The sequence below is a fragment of the Falco naumanni genome, chromosome 4, assembly GCF_017639655.2.
Source record: "Falco naumanni isolate bFalNau1 chromosome 4, bFalNau1.pat, whole genome shotgun sequence".
Lineage (NCBI taxonomy): Eukaryota > Metazoa > Chordata > Aves > Falconiformes > Falconidae > Falco > Falco naumanni.
In genome coordinates this window covers 64,168,311-64,193,811 of record NC_054057.1, presented here as the reverse complement: position 1 = coordinate 64,193,811, position 25,501 = coordinate 64,168,311, and the positions used below count along the sequence as shown (strand labels likewise).

Below are 25,501 nucleotides of genomic sequence, written 5' to 3'. Positions count from 1 at the left end.
GCCTGGTTTTCAAGCTCTAGGATGAATTACGAAGCACCTTCTCAATTAGAAAAAGCCCTTTAAAGCTTTAATCATGCAAATTTTATCTTCCATCTGAAAGACAGAATTTCATTATGGAGATGCATTTAACTTGTCTTTTTTTTTTTTTTTGAGCAGAAAAGCAATCTAATTAGTGACAGTATCATGAACTTCATTAATAGCCAGATATTAGGAGATAGAAAGATTCTAGAATTCCCAGTGGCTTTAAAAGAAAAAAAAAGACTACTTCTATTAATAAGGTATTGGCAACGAAGGTAATTACACATGCCATGGGCTAGAAGGCTTTTCTTGGAAGCATGAGCAGCCCAGACTCTCCTTGATGGGCCTTATGTGCTGCAAGAGGAGTGGCAGGGCAGGTCCAGGAGCTCAGAGGGACCAGGAGTCCCCCCAGGAACAGCCCCAGTGCAACGGGGACACCCCTGCCTGTGCTCCAGCAGGTTGAAGGACTCACCAGCACCCCCAGGTACTATGGGCAAAGCCACATCCAGCAACAAAACCACACAGCCACTGGAGAGGATCCCCAAAACAGCTTGTTTATCCCTCCAGCTCAGGCCAAACGTGACCCTTTCCCGTCAATGGGAACTTGTTCCTGAAAGTCACAGGATTGTGGACCAAAGGGATGGGGGAGCTGAGGGGAAGAGGAAAAGGAAACATTGGGGAAAAAAAAAATTCATTATCGCTTTTATAATCACAGGCTGAGGCCAAGAGGGGCTGAATACTGCACTAAGTCACGTCACACAGCAGCTTATGAAAAGAGAAGCTACGTGCTGCTGCGGGGCTTTCCCAGCCCAGTGAGCCCAGATCCTGCCCCATCCACTTCGGCTCTGCACAGAGCCTCAGCTGCTCCCTGGGGGAAGGCCGAGACACAGCCCTGGCAGTGCTGGGGGGACACAGCTCAGCAGGGTGCAGATCCACAGGAAAAAGTCACCCGCATTGACAGGAGCAACCTCCCACACGCTCCGGCTCCAGGCCCCTGACCTCACGGCTCCGGCTGATGATTTAATCAGTGCAATTAAGAAGATGGAAAGGACCACAAGCGCAGTCCTCTGCAACACGGGAGTCTTATGAAACAGCATCAGTATCTAGATACATCACCGAGTTTCCATGTGAATGAGTTCAGCTGGCATTACAAACTCAAGACCTTCTGGATTATAGATTTATTTTATTTCTGGTCTTATTGGTAGTCTAATATCCTGCTTGGGAACAGTGCAAACCGCCTTCTCCAGAAGGGACACCAACATCAACGCAGGCTGCAGCAGGCTCAGGTCTTGCAATAACCCCTCATACCCCACGGCACACAAATTCCCTCCCCGAGGGGCGCCGAGCCTGCTGAGGCAGCTCGCAGATTTGATTTTTTACATTGGTATTTCTGCAATCTCAGGCAGGAGGAGCTGCCCCGCTCCCAGCACAGGCTGCGGTCCCTCCGGTTTTACCACCTAGGGCTTGGATGGGGCTGCGAGCCCTGGCAAAAGGCACTGGCATATGTAGGGATGGGGGAAGAGAAGGAAGAAGGAAAAAAAAATATGTGCTGAAGAAATGAATCAGCTTTTACAAGCCAGCCTGCCTGATCTCATCCCTATTTTGCTCTTTCCCAGGAGGAAAGTATTGGCAGGGAGAAGGGGGAGGAAGGATTTCCTTCCACAGCATCCAGAAACCATCCCCCTTGGCACCGTCCACTTTCAACAGTTCACCCATAACCTGTGAAAACAGATAGATAAACAGACAATTTTAGACAGAGAGCCCCAAGGCAGATGGGCAGGCATCACTGCGCAGAGCGAGATGACGAGGAGGAATCAGCGCTCCTAATGCCGCATAATCCCCCCCCAGCCCTGAGTCACGTATCCTTCCTGCGTCCCAGATTCCCCCAGCTGCAAACACAGGATAACACTTTCCCCGTTTGACGTTAGAAACGAGAAGGGGAGCAAATGGAGCAGGGTACAGAGAGCTGGAGTTTCCCATCTCTGTTTTCTGTCTTTGCCTTTCAAGAATCCCGAGTTCTCATTGCTATTGGAGCCCAACGGCTGTGAAAGCAATCTTAAAAGGGGGGGAGAAGCCAAGTTTAACTGATGCAGAGACATGAGCCATCCCCTGCCTGTGACTCCAGACAGGCTGAACAATACTAAGAAGAGCTGAAAACTGCTCCGTTATGGGGCTGCTCAGCTCAGCTCCATCAATGATTAACCAGCTGAACAATGTTGCTGTGGCAGGTGTTTCACCGACGACAAATCATGCAGAAAAAGGAGAGGGAGTTAATACGAAAAAATCCTGCACACAGTCATTTTAGCTAGATGGGGTAGAAGGAATCTCTACAAGTATTCAGTCATCATTGCCTAGGCTAGAAAAGGGATATGCTGAAGTCTCATCCCCTCCGCTAAGAGGTTTGTTGACATGTACCCTCCTTCACTTTTTCATCTGCTATACGTGGATCTGCAAACACACCACACCAAAACACCCATCTCCAGCGACAGCAAGCTGTTGGGGGCTTGGGGTGTCAGGCCGGGATGCTCAGGCTGACTGCTGAGTATGACTCCCTCCTGGACAGACCCCGGCTGGCAAACCGAGTGGACGGGAGTCACGCTGCGCTCGAGCAAATCCAGCTTTTCTCCAGCCTCGGGAGCAGATTAATATTGAAAGATAAAGTAGGGACGCTACAGGGGACTCCGGCCCAGGTTAATATTAATAGAACAAACATCAGGTGCTGTGGGAGGGAAGGGCCAGGCTGGCAGGAATCAGCAAAATCTCTTGACTCCTCGATACAAATGCCCACTTATAGATAAGGAACTTAAGAGCCCGACACTGCCAACTACCTCTGCCAGGAATTACCTGCTCGCCGTGCCACAGCAGCACACAGTCCTCATTCTGCCTTCATCATCAAAGCACAGCCACTGCCACAGTAGAAAAGCCAAGGAGTGACCTGCTCCCAGGATCTCCTCCTGCTCCTCAGACCCTGCTGCTGAGGGACAGGCTGACTTGCTTGCTGGTGGCACAGCACAGTTATGCGAAATTCAGCAGAACAGCTCAAAAAAGAACACATGAGCCCAAAACAGCACCTCAACCCCACCACCCCGGGTGCCTGGTTCCTCCACTGACAGCTCTGGGTGCTCTCCTGGGTGAAGTCTTGGTCCCAGTGGCCCAGCATGGGCTTCCCCAGGACTTCCCCCCACAGACGGGGCAGGTAGCCCCACTCCCTGCACATGCTCGCACCTCTCGCCTCAGCTTTCTGGGAAAGCAGAAAAGCCACCACACAGAGCATCTCAGGTCCACCCTTGGCTTTACTAACTACTGGAGGATTCGAGACCAGTCAGCATGAAGTTCTGATGCCACTGCAGAGCAGAGCCTGGCCTTTTAAAGGGGGGAGCTGTGCCCCACCTTTAATGTCTCTGGGCACTGGTACTGTCCTAAGAGCTTCAACTGGCATCCACTGGCCAAAAAGCTGCAGCAAGTGAAGATCTAATAGATCTAGAAGACCCTAGATATAAGGAAGAAATTTTTTTATGCTGAGGGTGGTGAAGCACAGGCACAGAGTGCCCAGAGAGGTGGTGGATGCCCCATCCCTGGAAACATTCAAGGCCAGGTTAGACAGGGCTCTGGGCAACCTGGTCTGGTTGAAGATGCCCCTGCTCATGGCAGGGGGCTGGACCAGGTGGCCTTTAAAGGTCCCTTTTCACATAAACCATTCTGTGATCTCTGTCGCTTCGATAACTGCCCTGCCCCACAGTCGGCAGCAGGAGCTCAACCCTCTGCTCTCCCAGCTCAGCAGCTCCTCTCCAGCCTGACACCATCCACGGTTTAAACTTTGGCAACAGTGAGTTTGAGCGAAAATGTGCAGATGAACTCGGGGTGTGTCAGTCTCTACTAGAGCAGGAACAAGTTAAAGCTGGAGGGCAGGCACGATCAAAACCATCTGCAGCAAGACAGGGCACCAGCTGACAAGCTCTGGCCAGGGAAAGGAGCCTTGTGGGTTTGCGTTTCCATGTGGAAGGTTATTCTGCATCCTACACTTTCCGTTTCTCTTCTGTGCTGCACAGTGCATCTACGATGTCCTGAAACCCTCCCTGCCCAGCCGCACACAGAGCAAAGGCCATGAGTGGAAAGGCATCTCATGCCTACAAGAGAAAGCCCCAGAAAGCCAGACACTAGAGGGACTGACTGAACCTCAAAAATACCCCACTCCAAAACCATAGCTTTAAAAGGTATCATCTGGGAAAGGGAGGAGATAAAACATTTGAAAGCACAGCGCAAAGCCACCGCAGAATGAACCTCACCCAAACTGAAATACAGGAAACCTCAATCCAGTATGGGCCAGAGCAAATGACCACGAAGGCCAAAACAAAAAAGGAGAAAAGCCATCCCTGCCCACCGGCTGCACTCTGTCCCCCATCACCAAACGGTCCCTGTGCAGCGCGTCTAGGAGCAGGTTCCTCTGCCTCAGCCTTCCGAGCAGATGCCATCAAATCGTAGCACCTGGGAGTCAAGCTACGGGGAAGGAAGCTCTTAGGACTCATTAACAACTGGCCGGAAAGCGTACATTGCCGACATACAGAGCTTGGGAATGTGTGGTCCTTCTGGGCTGAAATGGCTGTCGGAGGCTACAGAGCACACCCCCAGCTCTCGGGCCCAGCGGAAAGTAAGCAGTAGCTATTCACGTTCAAAAATATCTTCAGAAGCCTTGAGAGTAGTCATCAAACTCAGGAAAGAGCGTGCATGTCAAGGGCTTGCTAGTCTTAATTAGCACTTGCCTCTCCCCCCTCTCAGAAAATGGCTTTTGTACTTTGCCTGTGGAGGAGGTGGCTGCTGGTCTGTGTCTGGGGCCAGGGCTTGCCAGCCATGGCAGGGCACGAGCCGCCGCTCGCTACCCTGGCTCCGAAGCCCAGGCAGGCCTAGCAGGGATCAGCCTTGGACCACACAGGCTTTGGGAGCGCGTTAATTCTGTTCGGGATGACAGTGGTGCCCAGGGCTGAACACCAGCCCGGTTTGAAAAAAGTGATGCTGTCTTCCTCGACTGGGCTGAGTCCACTCCCCAAGCCAAACCGCTGGCATAGAACATCGTGTGTCCCCAGAAGGGCTCTGTCATACCCAAATTGACTCCTCACAGCTGCAGGGCAGCACCCAAAGTAGCCACACCAGGAGCCATGGCCATACCACATCAACATAGGCTACAGGTGAAGGCACTGCACCCCGCTGCCAGGATTAGACCTGGCGGTGCTGCTTCTCCTGCCTCCGCGATGATGCCAGGTGGCGTACAACCCCAGGCAGGACAGTCCTGCTGTCACAGAGGGAGGGGACGTGTCTATCACCACCTTATCACTACAGCACTGCCTCCACCCTAGGGCTTGTCCCTTCAAACCAGTAGGTGACAAGCTTGCCAGGGCCAGGCAGGGCTGCTGCTGCATGTGCCAGTGGTGACAAACCCACTAACACCCAGGCAGCATCAGATTTGCCCCAGAACTGCACAGGCAGGCACCCTGCTTGCGCAGCCTGCCCTGTCCAGTGGTTAATGGAAAGTTTTGCAGGCTTTTAGGATGTACATGCATCCATATAAAAAGCAAACTATGCAAACAAAGCCATTTCTCCAGCACAAAGGTTCCTGCAAATTCTTGTGTGTCCGAGTGGCTGCTGATGGATCAAGGCTCAATGGAGCTCCAGGACCAGATGGTCTCGTACCTGCTGGCAGGGACTTCCCACCCTGCTCCCAGCTTGTGATGCTGGAGCTCAAAGCTGCCACTGTTGTTTCTCCTCCTTCCTTTTGTGAGAATGTTTTCTACAGTTGGGTTTTTTTAAAAGAACATTTTGCTGTGAACTAGCAGAACCTGTTCTGGAGCACACACAGAACTGCTCACCATCTGCAGTATTTGCCAGCGTGACTTTATTTTTTTCAGGATACTATCTCAGCTCTCTTCTGAGTGTGGGCGCCTGGCTGCCTCACCCAGAGAAGATGTGGGCCTGCAGGAATCAGACGGCAGTAGCCCACAAGCCAAGCCCTGCTCCCTCCAGCTACGAGCCTCCTCGTCGCACAGGGAGCATCCCAAACCTGCTGCTCCAGTGGTGCCGAGGTCCTTGCAGACCTTGGTCCTGGCTCCGTTTTCCTTCAATTAACAACAGACGTGGAATGAAACATAACATTTTAGGAAAGATCTTCCACATGTTTGGTTTTGGCAGCGTCCGATAGCTTTAAGGGAGCCAAAAAATAACTAATCCTCCTCTCCTTCAGCCAAGGGGCGGCTGAGGAGTGGGACCTGTGGAGGGAAAGGGAAAGAAGGTGGAAGGGGAAGGGAGAGGAGGAGAAGGCAGAAAAATGGCCACACTGGAATCAGCCACTCCCAATTTCCAGTCAGAGCATCTCTAAAATGTAGATAACTGTGTCCCCGTCACCAGGGCACTGCAAAGGGGATGGCAGCGCCTCCGAGAGAGGACTGCATCCCTCTTGGCCCTGCAAAGCATGTTGCTTCACAGACATTGGTGGCAAACCTCACACCAAACCCAGCTTCTTCGGATTAAATCAGCTCCCAAAACCCTGCAGCAACAAGAGCCACAAAAGAATTCACGACGCAGCTACAAATACACACGATGCAATTGCAAATACACCTTCTCTCCCAGTTTAGTATGGCACCAAACGCAGTCTAATGTAAAGTGATGTACGTGCATGCACGCACAAGAGGCAAGCAGGCCACCAAGTCTGTGTGTTGGGCAAGTTATTTCTCCCTGGATAGCTGTGCCAGGTTTAATATTTCCACAAGCAGCCAAAGTAGTTTCTTTTAAGAAAAAAAGGCCCCTGTAACAAAAAAAAAAACCAAACCCCACCAAAGACCGCATATTACTTCACTTTACAATAACGCCTCCCACGAAAGGTTTCATCAGGTGTTTTAAAATGATGGTTTTAGATTTCAGAAACACACTACTCCTGACTCACCGATGAGCTTTCACCTCTAATTGCCCTGCCACACCACCACAGCACATCCACGCCAGCAAAATCCTCCTACACTGAGTTTTCAGCACAACCTTCCCTCATGGAAGTGATAAAAAAACCCCATGATGCAGGGGTTTGTGAGAAAGGGGGTGGGGAATGACTTAAGGAATCTGTTATTTTGCTTTGCTGTTTAAGCAAAATGCTTTTTTGTAAACACAGCCAAGAAAGGAGGCAACACACGTAGCAAACACGCTTGCGCTGAGCTTAAAGGGTTTGAAACTTTGTGCCTGGAAAACACGGTCTGGCGGTACATCTGTACAAAATTTACCTTAAATTTAAAACAGGGTCAGAAAAGCAGCAACCGGGGGAAGCAGAGGAGTATCTGCAATTCCCAAATCGTTCCAAAACTACATTAAAAAAACATCCTGTTATTTTCAGTGCTCAGAGGGAAGGATAACTCTGCTGGGGGGGGTTTGGATCAGCCGCCCCTTGTGCAGAGGGCATGGGAGAAGGTGTTTATAAAACCCACTAAAGCAGATTCCCAGGTGTGGGGGGGAAGAGCTGCAGCCCCCCGAGCTGCGAGCCCCACTTCACCATCTTCACCTTAGAATGACAGAAACTCCCTGCTTACCGCCGGAACAATCAATTAATTACAGGATCAATCTTGCTCGGCTAAAAATCGCACATCTGCCAAGTTTTTTTCCAGCATCCCCAGCCGTTTCCCGTGCGAGCCGGGGCCCCGGGCTCCCTCGCCAGCCCCCAGATCCCTCCTGGCCCTGCCGCCAGCTGCTCTCCCTCTCCGGGAAGCGGGAGCTTCCTGAGGTTGGGATGCAGCTGCCTCCGAGGTTAACGGGGTCGGTGAATCCCACCTACGACCTCGACCCTTTCCAGGGCTTTCCTCCTAAAATCCCGCTTCGCTTAGCACATCCAGGGGTGCCCTTGGCTGTTGAGGGGGCTTCAAGCCATCGCCAGGCTGGCTGGACCCGCTCCCCGCCACAGGCAGTTGGCAGGGAAGGGGGGGCTGTACATCCCACCCGTGACACCCACCCGGGCCAGCACCCCCACCTGGGCCAGCACCTCCGGTTTCTCCGCGGATGCCCCTTCAACAGCCCCAGCCTGGGGGGCCAGGCCCAACCCCAGAACCACCCCCCCCCAGCTCCCGTGGGGAGCACTGGGGGGGCTGCAGCAGCTCCCACTCCCCACACAGGGCCGGGTCCTGCCCTGCCACGGCGGGAGACGAGACACCGAGCCCCGGGGTGGCCGGCAGCCCCCCGCGAGGGGACACACACTGGGGGGCACCCGGGGAACCGAACGCGGGCAGGGAGGTTCGGGCAGGGGGTGCCGGGCTGGACCACCGCGGGGCGATGCCGGGGGGAGATCACGGCGGGGATCACAGCACCGCTGAGCTGGGGCAAGTGGCTGAGGGCCGGGGCCAGTGGGGGGGGCCCCGCGTAAGGTCAGAGCGGCCACCCCCAGGCCGCGGCGGCGGGAGGGATGGCGGGGCCCTGGTACCTCACCTGGCTCGCCTTGTAGAACTGTTTCTTGAGCCCCGCTACCGACATGCTGCTGCTGCTGCTGCTGCTGCTGCTGCTGCTGCCGCCGCCGCCGCCGCTGCTGCTACTACTGCTGCTGCTGCCGCCTGGGTACGCCTGGGGCGGCGGGACGCCTCGGCACGCACAGCCCAGCCCGGCCCGGCCGCCGCCGCCGCTTCCGCCGCCGCCGCCAGGAAGCGCCCGCCCCGCCCCGCCCCCTGGCGGCCCCCTGGCGGCCCGGCGGAGCGCCGCCAGCCGCACCACAGACACGCCTCCCGGCCGCCCAGAGTGCCGCCGCGCCCGCCACGTGGTGACCTCGCGCCCCCTGTTGGCGGGGCGGCGGTGTGACCCAGGCGAGGCGCATGGCAGCCCTCTGTCGCAAGAATGTGGTGTTGCCGGGCTGTGTCGGTCTACGACGGTCAGTCGCATCTTTCTCCCGTACGCTGGCGGCCGGCCGGGCGCGCACGGGAGCGAGCTCACAGGGCCCTGCAGTGCCGACAGGCCCGAGGGAAAGCCCCGGTATCACCGGCCCATGTCACCGCGCGGGCCCGGCGTGAGGCGGCGGCGGGGTGGGGGTGAGAGGCACCGGTGGCAGCTCCGCAGCGGCAGCGCAATGAAGCTTTCCACAGGCAACGGGTAGAGGCCCCCCGCGCGGGGACGGCCTGCCCTCAACCCAGCCTCGGTGCGGCGAAGCGCTGAACCTGAGGGAGCGCTGTCCCTGAGGGGAGCTGAGAGGTGGGGGAAGGCGGCCGCGGCCCCGGGAGGCCCGGCACAACCGGAGCCAGGGGAGCGGGACCCGCCGGTGTCCCCCGGTGCCCGCCGCCGCGCCGCGGAGGAAATGGGGGCGACTACAAGTGACAGGGGGCTGCTCGTCGCCGCACTACGGCTCCCAGAATCCCTCGCGGCAGCCGCCGTCCCCTTCTGCGGCTGCGCGTCGCAGCGGCGGCCCCTCATTGGCTGCCGCCGCCGCCGCCATTTCGCGCCCTGGCTTTGGTCCCTCAGTAGAGCGGTGCTGTGAGAGGTCCGCCGCTCTGCCTGGTGCTGGGAAACGGCCCCTCCGGTCTCTCCGGAGCTGTCCTTGTGGCCGCGCCGACCCTGTTCCGGCTTCCGCCGGCCAAGCAGGCAGGCCTCGGGGCACAGGCGTAAAGACCCAGCGGCCTCCCGCTGACCCTCACCCCGCTACGCAATCAGCGCCTCTAGCGCGGCAGACTGACACCCGCTACGGCCAGTCAAGCGACGGTTGTTCTCAGTAGCCAATCGAGAGGCGGCGGTGGGGCCGGGCGGTGAGCCTCCCTCCCACCCTCCTCGCGAGACGCAGTCCGGTAGGGGGCGGAAGGGTGGGTCACGTGGGGCGCGCTCCGCCTATCAGCGCGGCAAGGCGCAGGGTCGCCCCGGCTCCCGCCAAATACGAGCGGGAGCCCCCGGGGCGGGACCGGGCCGGGTCGGGCCGGTCGCCGCCGACCGCCGGAGGAGCGGTGGGAGCTGCGGCCGCTGTGTCAGGTAGGACGGCGCCGGGACCGCGGTGCGAGCGGACTGCGATGTGTTTCCGGCGGCGGTTGAGGCCTCGGGGTGCTTGAGGCCTTCCCGGGGTTAACAAAGGAGGCCCGACCGTCCGCGCCACGGAACCAGGCCTGGGCCTGCGCCTGCTGCGCCCCGCCGCCTTCCTCCTGCCCGGTCCCCTGGCACTTGGCCTGGCCCTGCGGCGGGGTTCGGGGCCCGGCCGCCTAGGGCCCGGTGAGTGCGGAGGCCTCCTCAGCCCGGGAGGTGCCGGCGGGGCTCGGCCCGGGCCCTTTGTCCGGCCTGGCAGTGCCCGCGCTCCACCCGGGGAAGCGCTGTCGGCGCTGCCGCGGCTCGGAGGTGGCAGGGGAGCAGGCAGCTCGTTGGGACCTTGTCATGGGTGTTCATTTGTGTTTTTCCCTCACAGCCATGGAGTGCAGAGACAAAGCAGCTGTTCCCCCGCGGAAGCTTGTCCAAGGTGAGGCTGCAGAGGGAGTTTCTGTCACCCAGCGCAGCTTCAGCGCACTGAGGTGTCAGACTTGATTTTGTGAGATGTTTTGGCTTTGTGGTAATAAACTGGCCCTAACTGACTAATTAGTTTCAATTCTCATGCTTAAGAACTAATAAAATATCTTGATGTTCGATTCCCCCCCTTCCCCCTACTCCAGTGACTTGTATGATGCGACCAAGTAAATCAAATGTTGTTGTTTCAGCTCGGTTGCCGTTCAAACGCTTGAATCCTGTACCCAAGGAAAAATATGATACAGATTCAGAAGTTAAAAAAGTAAAGAGCTCACAAAGTGGGTTTGGTCCGAGTAAGGATTCCTCCGTAGATGTATCATGTGCATCCCTGGACAATGTGGAGAATGACTGCCAGTTGGATTCAGATGTGAATTTTGCTCCAAAATTTGTTAACGGAAAGGGTCCATTAGACCATTTTATACAGAAAAACACAAAAGATAACACAGATGAAACTATAATTATTATTGATCTGACAAAGGACTCTAGCCATAGACTAAGTGATGACGTAGACCAAACTGATTTTGATTCAAAAGCATCTTCATCCATAGCCATAACTAATGGCATGTTAGGAAAAGAGATGAACCAGTTGAGTTGCCTGGATTCCACTTGGAGCAGCCAAACGCATGATTTAATGGAGACTGATGCACCATGTGAAACTGTAGCGAATAGAGATGAAGGTTTGGTAGATGGAATTCAGGTGCGTTCCAGGTTAACAGAGTGTAATAACGATGACATGATGGTCAACCAGAGCAAACTGAAGGATATCATCTTTGTGGGCAAGATGCCTGTAGTGCTCCTGGAGGATATTATGACTGCAAAATCTCCCCAAGTCGCTTCTCTTAGAAGCGTCACGTCGGAAAACGAGACCATGGAATCGTCTCACGAAGAAGACTCTGGACTTACCAATTCCTCACTAAGCTCTCACTCGGTCAGCTCACCCGAGGTGCAGCCTGCTGCAGAAACAAAGAGAAATACTAGCCCTTTAGCTGCCTCGACACCTGTTAGGAAGGTTGGTCTCCTTTTCTTTTTTTTTTTTTTTTTTTTTTAATAAAGCTGTTGTGTTGCAGATAGATTTTATGGTTTCCTGTACTTGTAGTGCAAAGGATAAATAGGATATTCACAAGCATCGTGAGAAGCATATGGAAGGTGGTGTTGATTTATTAGTAACACTGCTGAATTCTTGCCCTTTTAAATCTTCCTTTAAATCCTGTAGCTAAAGATTTTAAACCTTGGCTGGTTTTTTGCTGCTGGTGTATTTGCATTCTGTGAGTGTAGCTTTAAACTCTGTTACAGGTTTTGGTTTTGTTTTTTTTTTTTTAATGAACTGTTCATGAAGTGTATGCCTTGGGACTTAGTGTTTTGGTAATTGGGATAAGGACTGTGTCCAAAAGCGGTTTTGTTTGGTAGGTGTTATTTTACAACCTGTATTCTATCCTTGATGAAGCTGCTGTAATTATTGTGAGAGGGTGTTACCTCAACGAGTGCAGGTACTTTATCAGCTCTGAATTTGTGCAACTGTGGCATAGAAGATGCTTCAAGTTGAAACTAAAGTGCCTCAGCAGAACTGCAGGTCTGTGTGTGAGGATGGAGGGACAAGTAAGATGAGCTTCTGTCTCATCACTGAGCGTACAGAGCTTGTGCTCTCAGCCATCTTGTTACAGGCATACAGCGGGGCGCTGCTTTGGGGAAAAGTCCCTGCACGTATAGCGCTCCTGGGGACGTGTGATGTTGTCAGGCAGCGAAGGCTGGCACGCAGGAGGAGGCAACACCTCAAAATGAGCTCTAACTGAGCTGGTTTATTGTGCTCTTAATTTCAGTTTAGTAGCTATGCTCCAGCAACACTGGAAACTGATTTTTGGTGCTGTGTTGAACGGGAAGCTTCTAAAGGCAACAGTATCTGCACAGGTGTCTGAAACGTTCACACGGCCCAAATGCCTGTTTACCACTTAGCATTTTGGGGAAGAGATCAGTGCGGATTTCTCTTGGGGGGCATGCACAGTTGTGCGTGGTGAAACCTGTGGAGCAGAGCAGTCCTGGTGGATGTGCTTGAGCACTGTAGTTAAGCCTCACCTAAGGTTAGGCTGGACTACCTGGCCCGTGCATTGTTTTGCTCAACTCTATTATTAGAGGGGAAAATGAGGAAGGTATTGAGGAGTGAGTTGATGTTGTGCTGCCAGAGGTGGAGAATTAAGTATGTGGATCAGGTAAATGAGGGTGAAGCAGCTGGTAGCCTTCCTGCTTATGCCATCTTGAGCCTTTCTTAAGAAAGACTTTTCACCAGCTGTCCCCCCAGGGGTTAAGGAGAAGCTGCCCCACACCTTGCTGGCATGAAGGAGGTATGAATGAATTAGCTGGGGCTTGGAGCTTGTGATGCAATGGGTCTTCTGTTTCTTCTGCTGTGTGCTTATCAAGAAAATTGATCGATTCTTACACTGTTAAAGCTCGCAATCTAAAATAAATACATAAACTCAAGCAGAGCAGGCATCGAGTATTTCCAGGGTTGAAGAATAAACAAAAAAAAGTACTTGACTCTGATGTAATACAATAAAGCAAACAAGTTACTGATTTCCCATGGCGTAAGGTAATGCTGGAGCAGCTCGTGTGCTCTCACCGAAATGACAGGTCTGCGCCTTGACCTGTACAGTTGTCTGTCCTGGCACGTTTGTCTTCCTAGGTGGAAAAAATCTGATAATCTAAAGCTCTCAGGTAAAGAACTCTTATTTTGTGTCAAATACAGACTGGCCTGATACAGCTTTGCACTGTGTGAACTTAAATGTTTGTGAGTACAGAAAATAAAGGAGTTGGTCTGTGTTAGTCTTTTAATTGCAGAGTTTAAACTTTGTACCTTATACTGCAAATGGCAAGCTGAGGAAGAGGGGGATACAAGAAACCAAGCTGCAGTATGCTGAAATACTGACAAATTAAGCCTTTGACTTAAGTCTATGAGCAATGCTCTTAAACATAAATGATGGGGTTTTTCCCCTAAAAATAACAGTTTTAAAGGAAGTAAGTGTGACCTGTTGGGAACTTACGGTTGGTGTGCTGGTACCAGTGGAAGAGCAAGAGGAATATGATGACAAGGAGAAACAGCATTAAGATACGGATAATAGTCCTTGTATTGAGGAAATTCTATCTAAACATCATAGCAAGAGAAAGTGGTAGGATGCAAAAAAAACCCAAAACAACAAACCAATCAAACAACATAAGTTTAACTCCAAGGAAGTGACTTTGGTATAATTAAATGTCCTCTGTTGTGCTCCTGTGATTTGGAGCAGCTTTAGCTTCTGTTTGTTTTTCTGCACATGATATTCCTTGCAAATGATACTGTAGAACTGGGTACACCAGAGGGACTTGTTTATGCAAAACTTGGTAACGTGAGGACTTAATGTAAACTGAAGCGTTTAGATGTATTCAGGCTCAAATGTAAATCAGTGAGATTAGATATGCTTGAACTGTATTCTTATGTCCTATACTGAAGGAATACTTGAGTTGCTGAATATACTAATCTGCAAGAACAATGTTAATGTAATTCAGACTAAGCTTGCTGCTCTTCTCATAAGGGAATGATGCGGATCTCTAAAACTTATGTTTTGTAATTCCAGGTGTCTCAGAAATTCCACAAAAGTTCGGCAGAGAAGGAGAAGCTGAGATTGCAAAGAGTAAGGCACTTTCACTGACATAGAAAGTTAACCTGCTGTGCTTTTGCATTGAATAGTAAGCAAAGCCCTTTGCGTTTCATCTTAGTCCACTTGAAACCTCTCTTTTCCTGGTTTTCCTCACTGATGAATATGGAAGAATCTTAATGTGCGCAGTTAAAATACTTGGCTCGATACAGAGCTTCTTAATGCATACGTAATGCGGTGTGGGTGGCCTGCACTGCATTTCTGTGCACTTTGGAAGGTATTAAGAAACTGTAAATGTTGCTGATTGCTTGTCAAAATGCTTTTGAGAATTTTTTCTGAACCCTTCTTGAGAGGATAGGTGCAGCCTGCTAAGTGGACAGATAGATAGGAACTTTTCCAAGAGCCTTCTATTTAGGGTTGGTTCCTGCTTCGTTGTTCTCACCCTTCCCCCAGTTAAGCCAGAAAATGTAGGGTCTGTTCTTCATTAATACGTGAGGCAAATGGGCCACTGTGTCTGTGGGTTGCTGAAGAAACCGTTGGATGTCACTGCTGGAAACGCTCAAGCTCCGGTCTCTGTTTGCTTGAATGCAGCTAGTCAGCAAAAGTGTTCCGTAACAAAACGGCGGTGTGGTAATTTTGCTGTCCATTCCGCTTTCAGTCATGAAGTGCTAAATATAAAGGAGGCTGATGGATCACATGGAGTTCTTGAACAGTCAGTGCTGTATGAGTGGGCTTTGCCGGCTGGAAAACTGGGTGTTATTTTAACTGCAGTTAGGAAGGCCTGGGCTTATGAATACTTACTGTGTTTCTTAGTAACTAGTTTATAAAGTTGGTAGGGGGCTGTTGTGTGTTTTATTTAAGCTATATGTGGCCCAGCCTGCTCCCAAGATGCTTGCTTTTTACAGTACCCATATAGAAGTCCAATCTGTTGTTTTCTTCCCTTCTATATGTATGTTAAAAATAGCGGTGATGTGAGGGAGAGATGAGAATGGAAGCTTTATTATGCTAAAAATTAAATAGACCCGCCAATCCTGCTGTTAACTTCACACCATTTTCCAAACTATCCAGTAGGTTTTCACTGATTACCATGACTCTATTCTGACAATATTGTGTTTTTACCATTGGCACCATTTTGCATGTCAGTTGCCTTCCACAGTTATTTGTACGTGGTGACACTGTTCAGTAAGTCTTGATGTTGCCAAGAAGAGATGTGAAATAAATAAAATGAAACTGAAAATACACAGCGAGGATATTTGTATGTCTGAGCACAGACATCCCCTTCTTTCCTGGTGAAGTCACCAATGCCTACAATGTAGGGAAGCTATCTTTCTTTAATTTGTCATTTTTTTCATAAGCGTGCTGCATTCTCCTTTGTGTCAGTAGACCCAAACAAGAATTTCAGTTGTTTTGGGATGAAATGCTGTGACGGGTGACACTTCCAATGTAATCTTCCCCTCCTTGTTCCCATAGTACCCCTTAAATAAGCTTAGGGTGCCTGGTGTTCTCTGGTGATCTGAAATGTACGAACACAAGTGACAGTGATTTTGCAAGCTCCAGGGTTTATAAAGCAGATGCACAATCCAGAGTTCGGAGACTTGTTGCTGCCTGAAATGGTGAAAAACATCGTCAGAAAATCCTTACGGGTTTATAATGCAATATTGGGTCAAATTCACTTTTAAAATTTATACCATGGTAGCCCTACATTGATATAAAAGCATGAAAGCTTAGCTCATGAGCTCTGTATTTCCAAAGTAATTTGGAAGCAATCTGAAATCTTGTATTAAATTAAAATTAATTAATTTTTTTAATTGCCACATAATTTTCTGTAATGCTACAGTGGTAATGAAGGTGACTCTGATATAAAGCAAATGGAATACAAAGCTTTCCTTGATGCTTAGAAAATGGAAATGCCTCCATTTGTTAGAGGAAAAGAGCAATTAATGCCTTTCAGAGAGCCAGTACCAGGTAGCTCAGCTGGCTGCGGCAACAACTGGCTGTGGTTAATAACCTTGTGTCCTCTGTCAGCTAGAAATGATGCTGCAGGTCAAGCACTGGGTGGGCAAAGAATTTAGTATCCTGGCTGAAGAAGTGAAGTCCTTAATTTACTGGAGTTTTAATGCCAGCAGCTGTTGCTGTGCACAAGAAGACAACTTGCTTAATGGTGTGTTTCTGAACCAGGATCAGGAGCGTGCAGACAAGCTGCAGAAGTTGCAAGCAGAAAGGGAGGCAAAGGGAAGGCTGAAAGAAGAAGCAAAAGCTGCAAAAGAGCGAGCCAAGGAGGAGGCAAAGAAGAAGAAAGAGGAGGAGAAAGAATTGAAAGAGAAAGAAAGGAGAGAAAAGAAAGAAAAAGAAGAAAAGGAAAAAGCAGAGAAGTTGAGAGTGAAGGAGGAGAAACGCAAGGAGAGGCAGGAAGCTTTAGAGTAAGTGGGTTGGTTTATGCATGTCCTGGGGAATAACATGTAATGATGTGAGCACCTTTCCATACCCTTCTAGAGGCCATACGGGTCAAACAACAGATGCCTGTTTGTCGCAGGATAGATTTGAAGTGCTTGAAAGACTTGCATACACCAGACCCTAGGGTCAGCGGTACTTTCTGCTTGCAGGCTGACCTGGGTTTCTGATCTGAAATGGCTGAAAAGAGCTGTCATGCTCTGCTGAGTTATCCCTTCCTGACCTGTCTTGCTTGTACTTTGCAACTTTCTGGCATGGGTGCCCTGTTTGCTGAGGAAGTTGCTTGTAGCTTGGTAATATAAATGCCTTTTCCTGGTGTTGAGGGGAACTTGAAGCAGCCTAGCTGCTTTGTGGCAAAACACTCTCTTCATTCCTTCTAGAGTTTAGTATCCTTAGCTTTATCCTTGGCTGAATTAAGAGACTATCTTCTTGCCCAGCATGATGGGGTCATAGTCAAGGTCTGGGGCTTCTCACGTCTTCGTCAGTGCAAATAAACACTTCATGATTTGTGGCAATTAAAATAAACTTTATATTAAAGGGCAAAACTGGAGGAGAAGAGAAAGAAAGAAGAGGAGAAACGGTTAAGAGAGGAGGAAAAGGTAAGTGCTTTCTCTAGCTTGTCTCTGAATTCTTCTGCTAGGGTGAAATGGTGTTAAGGGGCTCCCTGGCACCCTGCCGTCAGCCGCTGAGCTGTTCTCAACAGGGTTGCCGCAGCTACTGTGGTTCTCCAGCCAGTGTACCCCGCCATGGTGCCACCTGGGAGGGAGCATGTCCATTTGGGATGTGGCCTGTCCGATCTGACCTGGTGGTGCTGCTCCAGCAGTTATATCTTGCAGGTTTCTGACCTGTTACTTTCACATGTGTTGGTGTCTTTGCTTTTACCTGTTAAAGTCTCTGCTGTGTTTTTTCAATGCCCGTGAGTGAACTCTATCTTTTGTCTTAGCAATGACTTTGGAATCCATGTAGCTATGTTAGAGAAGAAAATTAGTTTTTTGTTGAGTCATAGGAGCTGGTAAATGACTGAAATTTGCTTTATACCTCACTAGATTTGAAGTTGGGTCGTGCATGAGCTCATTTTGAATTATAAGGCCTTGTCCTACCTTTATAATTTGCATTTTGATTCTGATTTCAGCGTATTAATGCACAGAAAGCAGAAATTACAAGGTTCTTCCAGAAACCAAAGACTCCACAAGCCCCAAAGGTGAAGTATTGCTGTTCCTGTGTTTTGCTGGTCTTTCATTAGTTATTGTCTAACAAATACACAGATTTCCTTCTAATCTGTCCCTTAGAGCTTCTTAGGGGGGGCAAAGCATTAGTATTTCTTATTTCCTAATTTCAAAAGTGTAAAGGATTTTTAAAAAAGTCTGTGCCTGGAGCAGAGACTACAGAAGTTTGTAGTTACTTTACCCAAAGACAGAGCTGAGATTTTTACTGCATTGGCTGTGAAGATCTAGATGCCCTTGAAGTTCTGTTGGAATCTCAGATAGTAAGGGCTTAGCCTAAATTTTCGCTCAGACCTCAGCACCCAGTATTGTTGTAAGTCTTGAATGTTTTGGTACTGTAGTTCCTCAGGTGTTCAGACCCTAACCATTCTCACTTAATATTTCAGATTCTTGCTGGCTCTTGTGGAAAGTTTGCTCCTTTTGAAATTAAGGAGAACATGGTCTTAGCTCCCCTCTGTCGTATTGCCCTGGATCCAGACTTCTTAGAACAGCTGGATAAGCTCCTGCGTGCTCAGGATAGTGAAGTTTCTTTTTTGAGGGATTTAAAGTGTCGTAAACCACGTAAAACTGGACCTACTTTTGTCAATAACAGCACTGACATAGTGAACAGGTTAGTCTGTGTTTTGGGGTTTTTCTTCACTTCCTTGTGTAATGAACTGCAGAATGGTTCTGAGGTAGTATTGCTCTAATATTGGAGATGATGGGAAGATGGAGCTTTTCTTTGAATACTCATTATTTTGTATAAGAATTGTTTCCATGGGGTGCAGTACGTTATGATGTAGATTTCCTTTGTTCTGTACAGTGCCTCTCAAATCCTTCCCTGCAGGAAATCTTGTGCTTCAGGCAGCTGCCTTTCAGCACTGGACCCTACAGGCCTTTAGTGGTGTTCATCTTGGATAGTTTTAAAAAGGAAACCTGCCGATAGCTAAAATAGAGGAGGGAGGTGGCTTGTCTGGAACCCATGTTCTCACAGGAGGATTGGGAGAGCCTGTTCTAATGAATTCAAGCTCTGGGTTGGGATTGTGGCTGAACTGAAGCTTTCTATAAGATGCTTTCCTGAGCAGCAGGGGAGTCTTCTGTAAGTACTGAAGATGGTCTCTTGTTCTAACAGTGACGTGGTGGTAGTGGATAACTGCAAAACAGATGCTGTTCCTGAAAGGGGGAAATTTGGTAGAATGAAGCTTCTGCAGTTTTGTGAGAATCACCGTCCTGCATACTGGGGCACATGGAACAAGAAAACCACTGTGATCCGTCCCAGGAATCCTTGGTCTAAGGACAGTGTAAGCACCTCACAGGCAGTGTAGTTGGATTCTTTCTTTCTTTATGCTCTTGAACTGAATATGTGGTTGGCCAAGTTCACTTGTTCTCTGGGATTTCTGATCCACTTGCATGTTCCATCTTGCTGCTGGGTTTTGAAACCCTGAATGGGGTCTGGTGACTTGCTTTGAAATCGTTTACAGAAATGGCATGTTGGCATTTCTTCTAGAAACTACTGGACTACGAGGTAGATAGTGATGAAGAATGGGAAGAGGAGGAACCTGGAGAAAGTCTTTCCCATAGTGAAGGGGTAAGGATTCTGCACAGCTTTCTGAACAGATTACACTTGTCAGTATAATTTCTAATAAGCAGAGTTTATTTTTAGGATGATGAAGAGGAGGGAGAGGATGAAGATGATGATGATGGTTTTTTTTGTACCCCATGGGTACCTATCCGAAGATGAAGGAGTGACAGAAGTAAGTGAACTGGGTGTCACTGGATTTCCATCTCTGTTCCCAATGAATTGTGTAGTAAATATTAGTGGAAGAAGAAAGCACGTAGTCTTGGCAGTGACGTAACCCATCTCAGATCTGCATAGTTCAGGAGCAGATTTCTGTAGCTCAGAGCATGGTAAAAAGCTGGGTTTAAAAAGCTTTTGTTTTTCCTGGAATGGATGGATGTATAGAGTTCTTTCTTGCCTGTGGCTTTAGGAGTGTGATCCAGAGAATCAGAAAGTTCGTCAAAAACTGAAAGCAAAGGAGTGGGACGAACTGATGGCCAAGGGGAAGAGGTTCCATGTTCTACAGCCTGTGAAAATCGGCTGCATCTGGGAAAGTGCAGAAAATGACAGCAGCACAAACGCAGACCTAAAGGTTCTCCAGCAATTCACAGCGTGTATCCTGGAGTCACCTGTTGCAGAGGAAGAACAGCAGATACAGAAATGTAGCAAAAAAAGAGAAAAAGATCAGCAAAGTAAGACCTGAAGGGTAAATAGTTGTATGCACTGTGGTACTCTGCTTTCAAGAGAACAGACTTTTGTATTGAGTGTCAAATTCAGAATGACCTGTTTATGACATGTCTGAAATCCAAGCAATCTCTACAAGAGCTCTTGGAAGGGAGTTTTCTGGGATTGCATCTAGTATGGCCATAGTTACGTTCTCCAAAAACTCTTGCTCTAGATAATCCAGGAAGTGAAGCCAACGAGACTTCAGCAGACTCAGGTTTAAGTTTGCTTGCTGGAAGTGCTTGAGCCCGCTGACCTGTTCAGGGTGGGAGGATTCAGTTTGTGTGTTGGGTTTCGGTAATGAGTATCTGCTGCACCCAATTAACATAAGGATGTGAATAATGCACATAAAGGCTAGAACAGGGCTCAAAGCTTTCACTTCAGGGTGCCGTTATTATTGGGGGTGAATTTTTCTACATCAAATTCAGCTCCTGTTACAATCCTGTATCTAAAAATTAATCTTGGCCTGTTTGTCATCTTTCTGGAAATACTGATAGGTTATGTCAGCCTAGCTTTTCTCAGCCTTTAAATAGTTCTGCCCCACAATCTTTGTGCATCCTTTCTTTGCAGTTCTTGGCCAGCTTCTGCCGCTGCTGCATGGCAATGTGAACGGGAGCAAAGTGATTATCCAGGAATTCCAGGAGTGTTGCCGGCAAGGACTGTTCAGTGATGTGACTGCAGCTGCCGACTGTAGCGACACAAGCCCTGTGAGCCCCCCCCACCTCCTGGCTGCAGACGCCTGTTGGCGAGGACAGCGGGGTCCCTTCCAAAGCCAGGCTAAAGCGAATCATTTCTGAGAACTCTGTGTATGAGAAGAGACCTGAATATAGGATGTGCTGGTATGTCCACTCAGAGGTGCTGAAGAGTTTTGATCAAGAGAATCTCCCCGTCCCTTGTCAATGGAACTACGTCACTCAGGTCCCTTCCTCAGGGAAGGAGGAGGCTGGCAGTGTGCCAGGCGTGGCTGTCCTGCAGACCACCCCCATGTCGGTGAAGAGGAGGTCCACCGGGAGCATGTCCATCACTAAATTCATGAAAAGACCTCGGGATGCTGAACAGGTGAGTTCCAATCATGGTGCTTTTCCCCAGTAAAGAATGATGGGAATTTAACTGTGCGTCTTCAGTAGGTGAGCATCCTGGCATGCCTCCCAGATCGGCCTAGATGAGCAGAGTCAAAATATTAAGCTACAGACACTGTTCTCCACACAAAAAGACCCTTTTTGTGGGGAAAGGAGTGAAATTACGTGACTCTCAAGAGATGGATTTCTTTTGTGTGTCTCCAGCTTGGACTGTCTGTTCAGTTTGAAATGTTGCTCTCCTGCTGTTCTTCCATTTTCTGCTATTTGGCAGTGATTGCATCCAAGCTGTGAATAGTTTCTGAGTGCTTGCCCTTGGTTTTACAGCTGTATATAATTTGTATGCAGGTTTTTATGTGTGTGTGTATGGCTGCCAGATGTATAGCCTGAGCTGGTGACTTACATCAGTTGCATATGTGCTGATTAAATGTGGTTCCTAAGTGCTGCAACTCAGCCCGTAATAGTCTGTAAAGCCTCTGGTTTATGTTGTCATATGTAAAGCTAAATTTCAAGAGCTGGTTTAATAAAACTATAATAATTCATAGCAACAAAATGAGAAGGATTTGGAGTAGTTGCTACTCCAGCTCTAAGCTTTGTTGTGGTCTTCCTGCTGTTTGCATCTGCTTTTCTGGGTAACCACAGGTAGTATTAAGAGTTAATAATCTGAAAGGATGACTGAAAAGTATGCAATGGGTGCTTTAGCAGTGTGATGCTGTGTCGTGCATTTAAGACTGTAAGGATTTAGGTCCTGAAGCTTGGTGTTATCAACTGTTTGCTGCCAAACGTACAGATAGGACAGGGTTTGCACTGTCGGTGGATTTATTCTTCAACCCCTGTGGACAGGGGGGTTAGGAAGGAAGCCACAGACAAGGCTTATACTTTTCCTTCCCACTTTATTCTTGGCTGCTTTGGCTATTCTACTGAAAAAGCTCTACATTCAAGTATTGATAGGGATCAGAGACTTGTGAGAAGCTGTTCAGCCCCCAAGCTCCATCTGCTTGGGTTTTTTCTTATACACTAAATAAAGGCAGAGATAAAAATCTCTGCTTGGCACCCACTGGAAATTCTGCTTATAACTGACTACTTGAGCAGAAATAACAAAACAAAGGCTTTTAGTAGAATTAAGTCACCAGCCTGAATTCTTCAAAGCTCTTGAAAGCGTCTTACAGCTGCCCTTGTGAGTTGCGGTGCTGCACAGCTCAGAGCAAAGGTGTCAGAGTCCTGAACGCCTTTCATGCCTGACGTCTAAATCAGCGCTGCTCAGGTATTAAGATCCCATCCTTCTTGTTGAGCAAGGCTGGGGCTTAGGGAGAGCCTAGGAATGATTGTAGGTCAAGGCTGCCAGGTTCCTTACCCCTGGCACGTTGTTACTCTGCCATGAAGCTCCTGACAGGACTCGTGTGAGTATAAAGGTGCTCTTACATAAGCTGCAGAGAGCAGAACTCGGTGTTGAAGGGGGCAGTACCTGTACACATGTAGGAGGGGAATACTTAATCTGAGAACTGTGACTTTAATGAAAGATGTAAATTTTAAAATTTCTTCTCTTGGAACAGCTTGTAGGGGGCGGGCACCAGGTTCTAGGTCTGAGATTTTCATTCCATGGTTCCAATTGAGGGGAAAAAACCACCAGACTACTCACAGCTGTCCAATGCTGGGCAGCTTCAGTTTGTATCACCCCTTTCATTGATCCTCTCGATTCAAACTGAGTTGTTTGTGCTGCTCCCATAGCAGAAAATAGGGTCACTAAGAGAAGAACTGTCACCCCTCCCTAATTAAAAGCTAATAGGCAAAGGTGAGGAGGAGTCGCAGGGAGAACACACTTCAAACTTGACAAGCAAAAGTAATTTTCCATCTTCAGAAGGAAGAAAGCATCCAAAATAATCAGCAGAGTGAGGAGAGATTTCCCTTCCAAAAACCCAACAAAACTGAGTCAGATTTCAATTAAGTTTTGAACTGACTTTTCAATGTGTAGGCTGTTCATCGCATTGTGTAATAGCAAAATATCTTGGAGCAGAAGCTTGGCGTGCTTCCTGCTGAATGTGCCATTGCAGATGAGGCCTTTTATCAGAAGTCAGTGCCTGTTGGAGCCAGGGGTTGCTTATTTTTCTTCCCTACAAATACACCCAACTGATCAGACTGTGCTGCGAGTCCCAAACATGAAGAGTGCCCGCTGTTAGTCCTTTACAGCACCGGCTGCACTTGGTCTTGCACGTTAGCACCATCACCTTGCTGTTACACAGCTGGTACCTTTTTTTTCCTTAAGGCTGAAGCTGTGGAGATGGATGGCTTTCAGGCAGACACCGAGGAAGATGAGGAAGATGAGGACTGCATGATTGTGGATATACAGCCAGGCAAAGGTGGGAAAATAAAAATGGATAGTAGTCTCTTGGCAGACTCTCGCTCCCACAAGGGAGAGTATAACAGAGTGGGAACAGTGTGTAGTTAAACCTGTTGCAGTTTTTCTGCTACTTTCTCACCAAGCCTTGTGCTCTTCTCTCTAGATGTCTTATTCTAGGTGCTTCTCTGCTTATTGTATTTTATTCCAGGTGCTTCTTTGGTATTTACAGTCTTCTCTAACCTGCTCTTGCCTTTTCTTCCCTTCTCCCTCTGACTGACTGAAAGGCACAAAAGTGCTTGTAACTAGCATTTGGCTGCCAGTGTTACCTTGGGTATTTTTTTTTCCTGGTAAGGAAAGCGAACACTGGGGTCAGTATCAGCAAAATCCACTAACTATTGGCAAAATGCAGAGCAGGGCTGGCCTCCGAGGCATGCATACTTACGTTCAGAGCCCTTCAAGGACTGATGAGGTCTGGACCATAATTTCCCTCTGCTGCCTTCTTGAAGTTTTAGGTGCACACTGAATTGTCTGAAGGAAATAAGATGGGATAATAACCCAGCTCTCAGATGTTTGACAGGTGAGGGCTCTGATCAACACTCTGCAGCTTTGCTCTAGAATCTAAGCAGTTGCTTATATTTGTGTCCCAGTTACCCCTTGGAAAATGGCTTTCAAAGCTCTGCCGCTGTAGCGTATCCTTTCAGGCTGTGGATTCAGAAACTGTGGGATGAGGATATGGAGCAGCTTCTTTCATCTCCGTGAGGTTTTAACTATACATACTTGATCATACAGATCAATGACTTAACACCAACCGCATGATGTGCATTCAGCTCCTCTAAACCGCTTTCAAAACCTCCCAGCCCTTTCTTTACTGCTCTCACAATAGAGCTCTTTCACAATGCTACTGGCAGAACCTGAATTAAGGAAAGTGGGGGTTTTGTGTTGGGCAGCTCCTCTAATTGATAGATAAGGGCTCGTGCATATTCCCGAAGCCTGAAATTCTATAGTGTTTGACCTATTCTAGACATATTGGGGTTCTCCTTTCTCTCTCAGCTGGTGCTACGTTCCTCCTCTTGCCTGCCGTAACAGACAATACAACTGTTTGACAAGAAGCTTTGCATTTAATCTTAAGCTGCTTTGGCTTATTACAAGGCTGCAGCGAGATGAAAGCCTTGTTCTGAGGACGGGTATGCTATTGAGTAGCTTGCCTTCCTCAGGCTCTGTTGCCATGCACGCAGCTGTATTTGTTTAACTCTGCCCGAGTCTAAAGCACTGCAAAGATTATGAAGATCCTTTTTATGGTTGAAGTGATTTTATTCTGGATTGATGTTAACCCAATATTAAAACCAATTTTTAAATAGTATGAAAAAGGAGACTTGCAACAGATGCGGGCAGACAAGCCAAGACAGATAAAGCATATAGTAGTCAAAGTCTCCTGGATTAATAAGGATATTAAAAACAAAAAAAACACCAAAACCACAAAAAACACCAACCAAACAACAACAAGACCCCAAGCCCAACATATTTTCTGCTTTGCAGGTTCTACGTTGGCAGTTACTGAAACAGCTCCAGAATCCAGTGGCACAAGAGCCGCTCACCAGGACACCAGCATGGTCAGCCCATCTAATACCATTTGAGACTTAAATGCCTACTAACTTCTCTGTATGTATGTAGAATGAGTTAGAAAATTTTAAACCATGCATATCTTTGAACAAGATACTTGAAAGTATTCCATATTTCTTGTAAAGAGAAGACAGCACTTTGTTCTGCTTTGGACCAGATGGAAGCTTAAATTTTTAGTTCTAGTTTTTAGCTTTAAAAAAATACTGCATATTAATCTGTCCTTAATAAAGCATTATTGAAATTTTGATACTTCTTTGTAATGGAAGGTATCGTAAGTTATCTCTAAAACTAGTGGAGGTATTTTGAAATAAGCTTATTGTGATGCCACTGGGGGAATTGCTCTGTTCATAATGTTGTATAGCATGGACTTGGGTATAAATGATGTACAATTATATTTGAATTTATGCTATCTG

The 25,501-nt window shown here is 48.6% G+C and overlaps 2 protein-coding genes across 4 annotated transcripts in view; one reads left to right on the top strand and one right to left on the bottom strand.

The window, feature by feature from the left end:
• Positions 1–8,675, bottom strand: part of SH3GL1 (SH3 domain containing GRB2 like 1, endophilin A2) — a 29,865-nt gene extending 21,190 nt beyond the window's left edge. For 2 of the 3 annotated variants that reach the window (XM_040591438.1, XM_040591439.1), the window contains exon 1: positions 8,464–8,674. In XM_040591438.1, coding sequence (XP_040447372.1) covers positions 8,464–8,508 — 45 coding nt within the window. In that variant the 5' untranslated portion in view covers positions 8,509–8,674. Of the gene's footprint in view, positions 1–8,463 lie in introns of all 3 variants that reach the window. The other variant, XM_040591437.1, reaches the window with a different exon arrangement.
• Positions 8,676–9,815: 1,140 nt separating this feature from the next.
• On the top strand, positions 9,816–25,497 carry CHAF1A (chromatin assembly factor 1 subunit A). Its single transcript, XM_040590962.1, is given in 17 exon segments — positions 9,816–9,978; positions 10,403–10,453; positions 10,689–11,506; positions 14,100–14,156; positions 16,299–16,540; positions 17,110–17,170; positions 17,704–17,772; positions 18,181–18,404; positions 18,906–19,074; positions 19,281–19,361; positions 19,437–19,478; positions 19,480–19,527; positions 19,762–20,023; positions 20,625–20,767; positions 20,769–21,113; positions 23,394–23,487; positions 25,005–25,497. Coding segments are annotated over 16 exon segments (2,802 nt in total). The 5' UTR covers positions 9,816–9,978; positions 10,403–10,404; the 3' UTR covers positions 25,103–25,497.
• Positions 25,498–25,501: the final 4 nt, after the last annotated feature.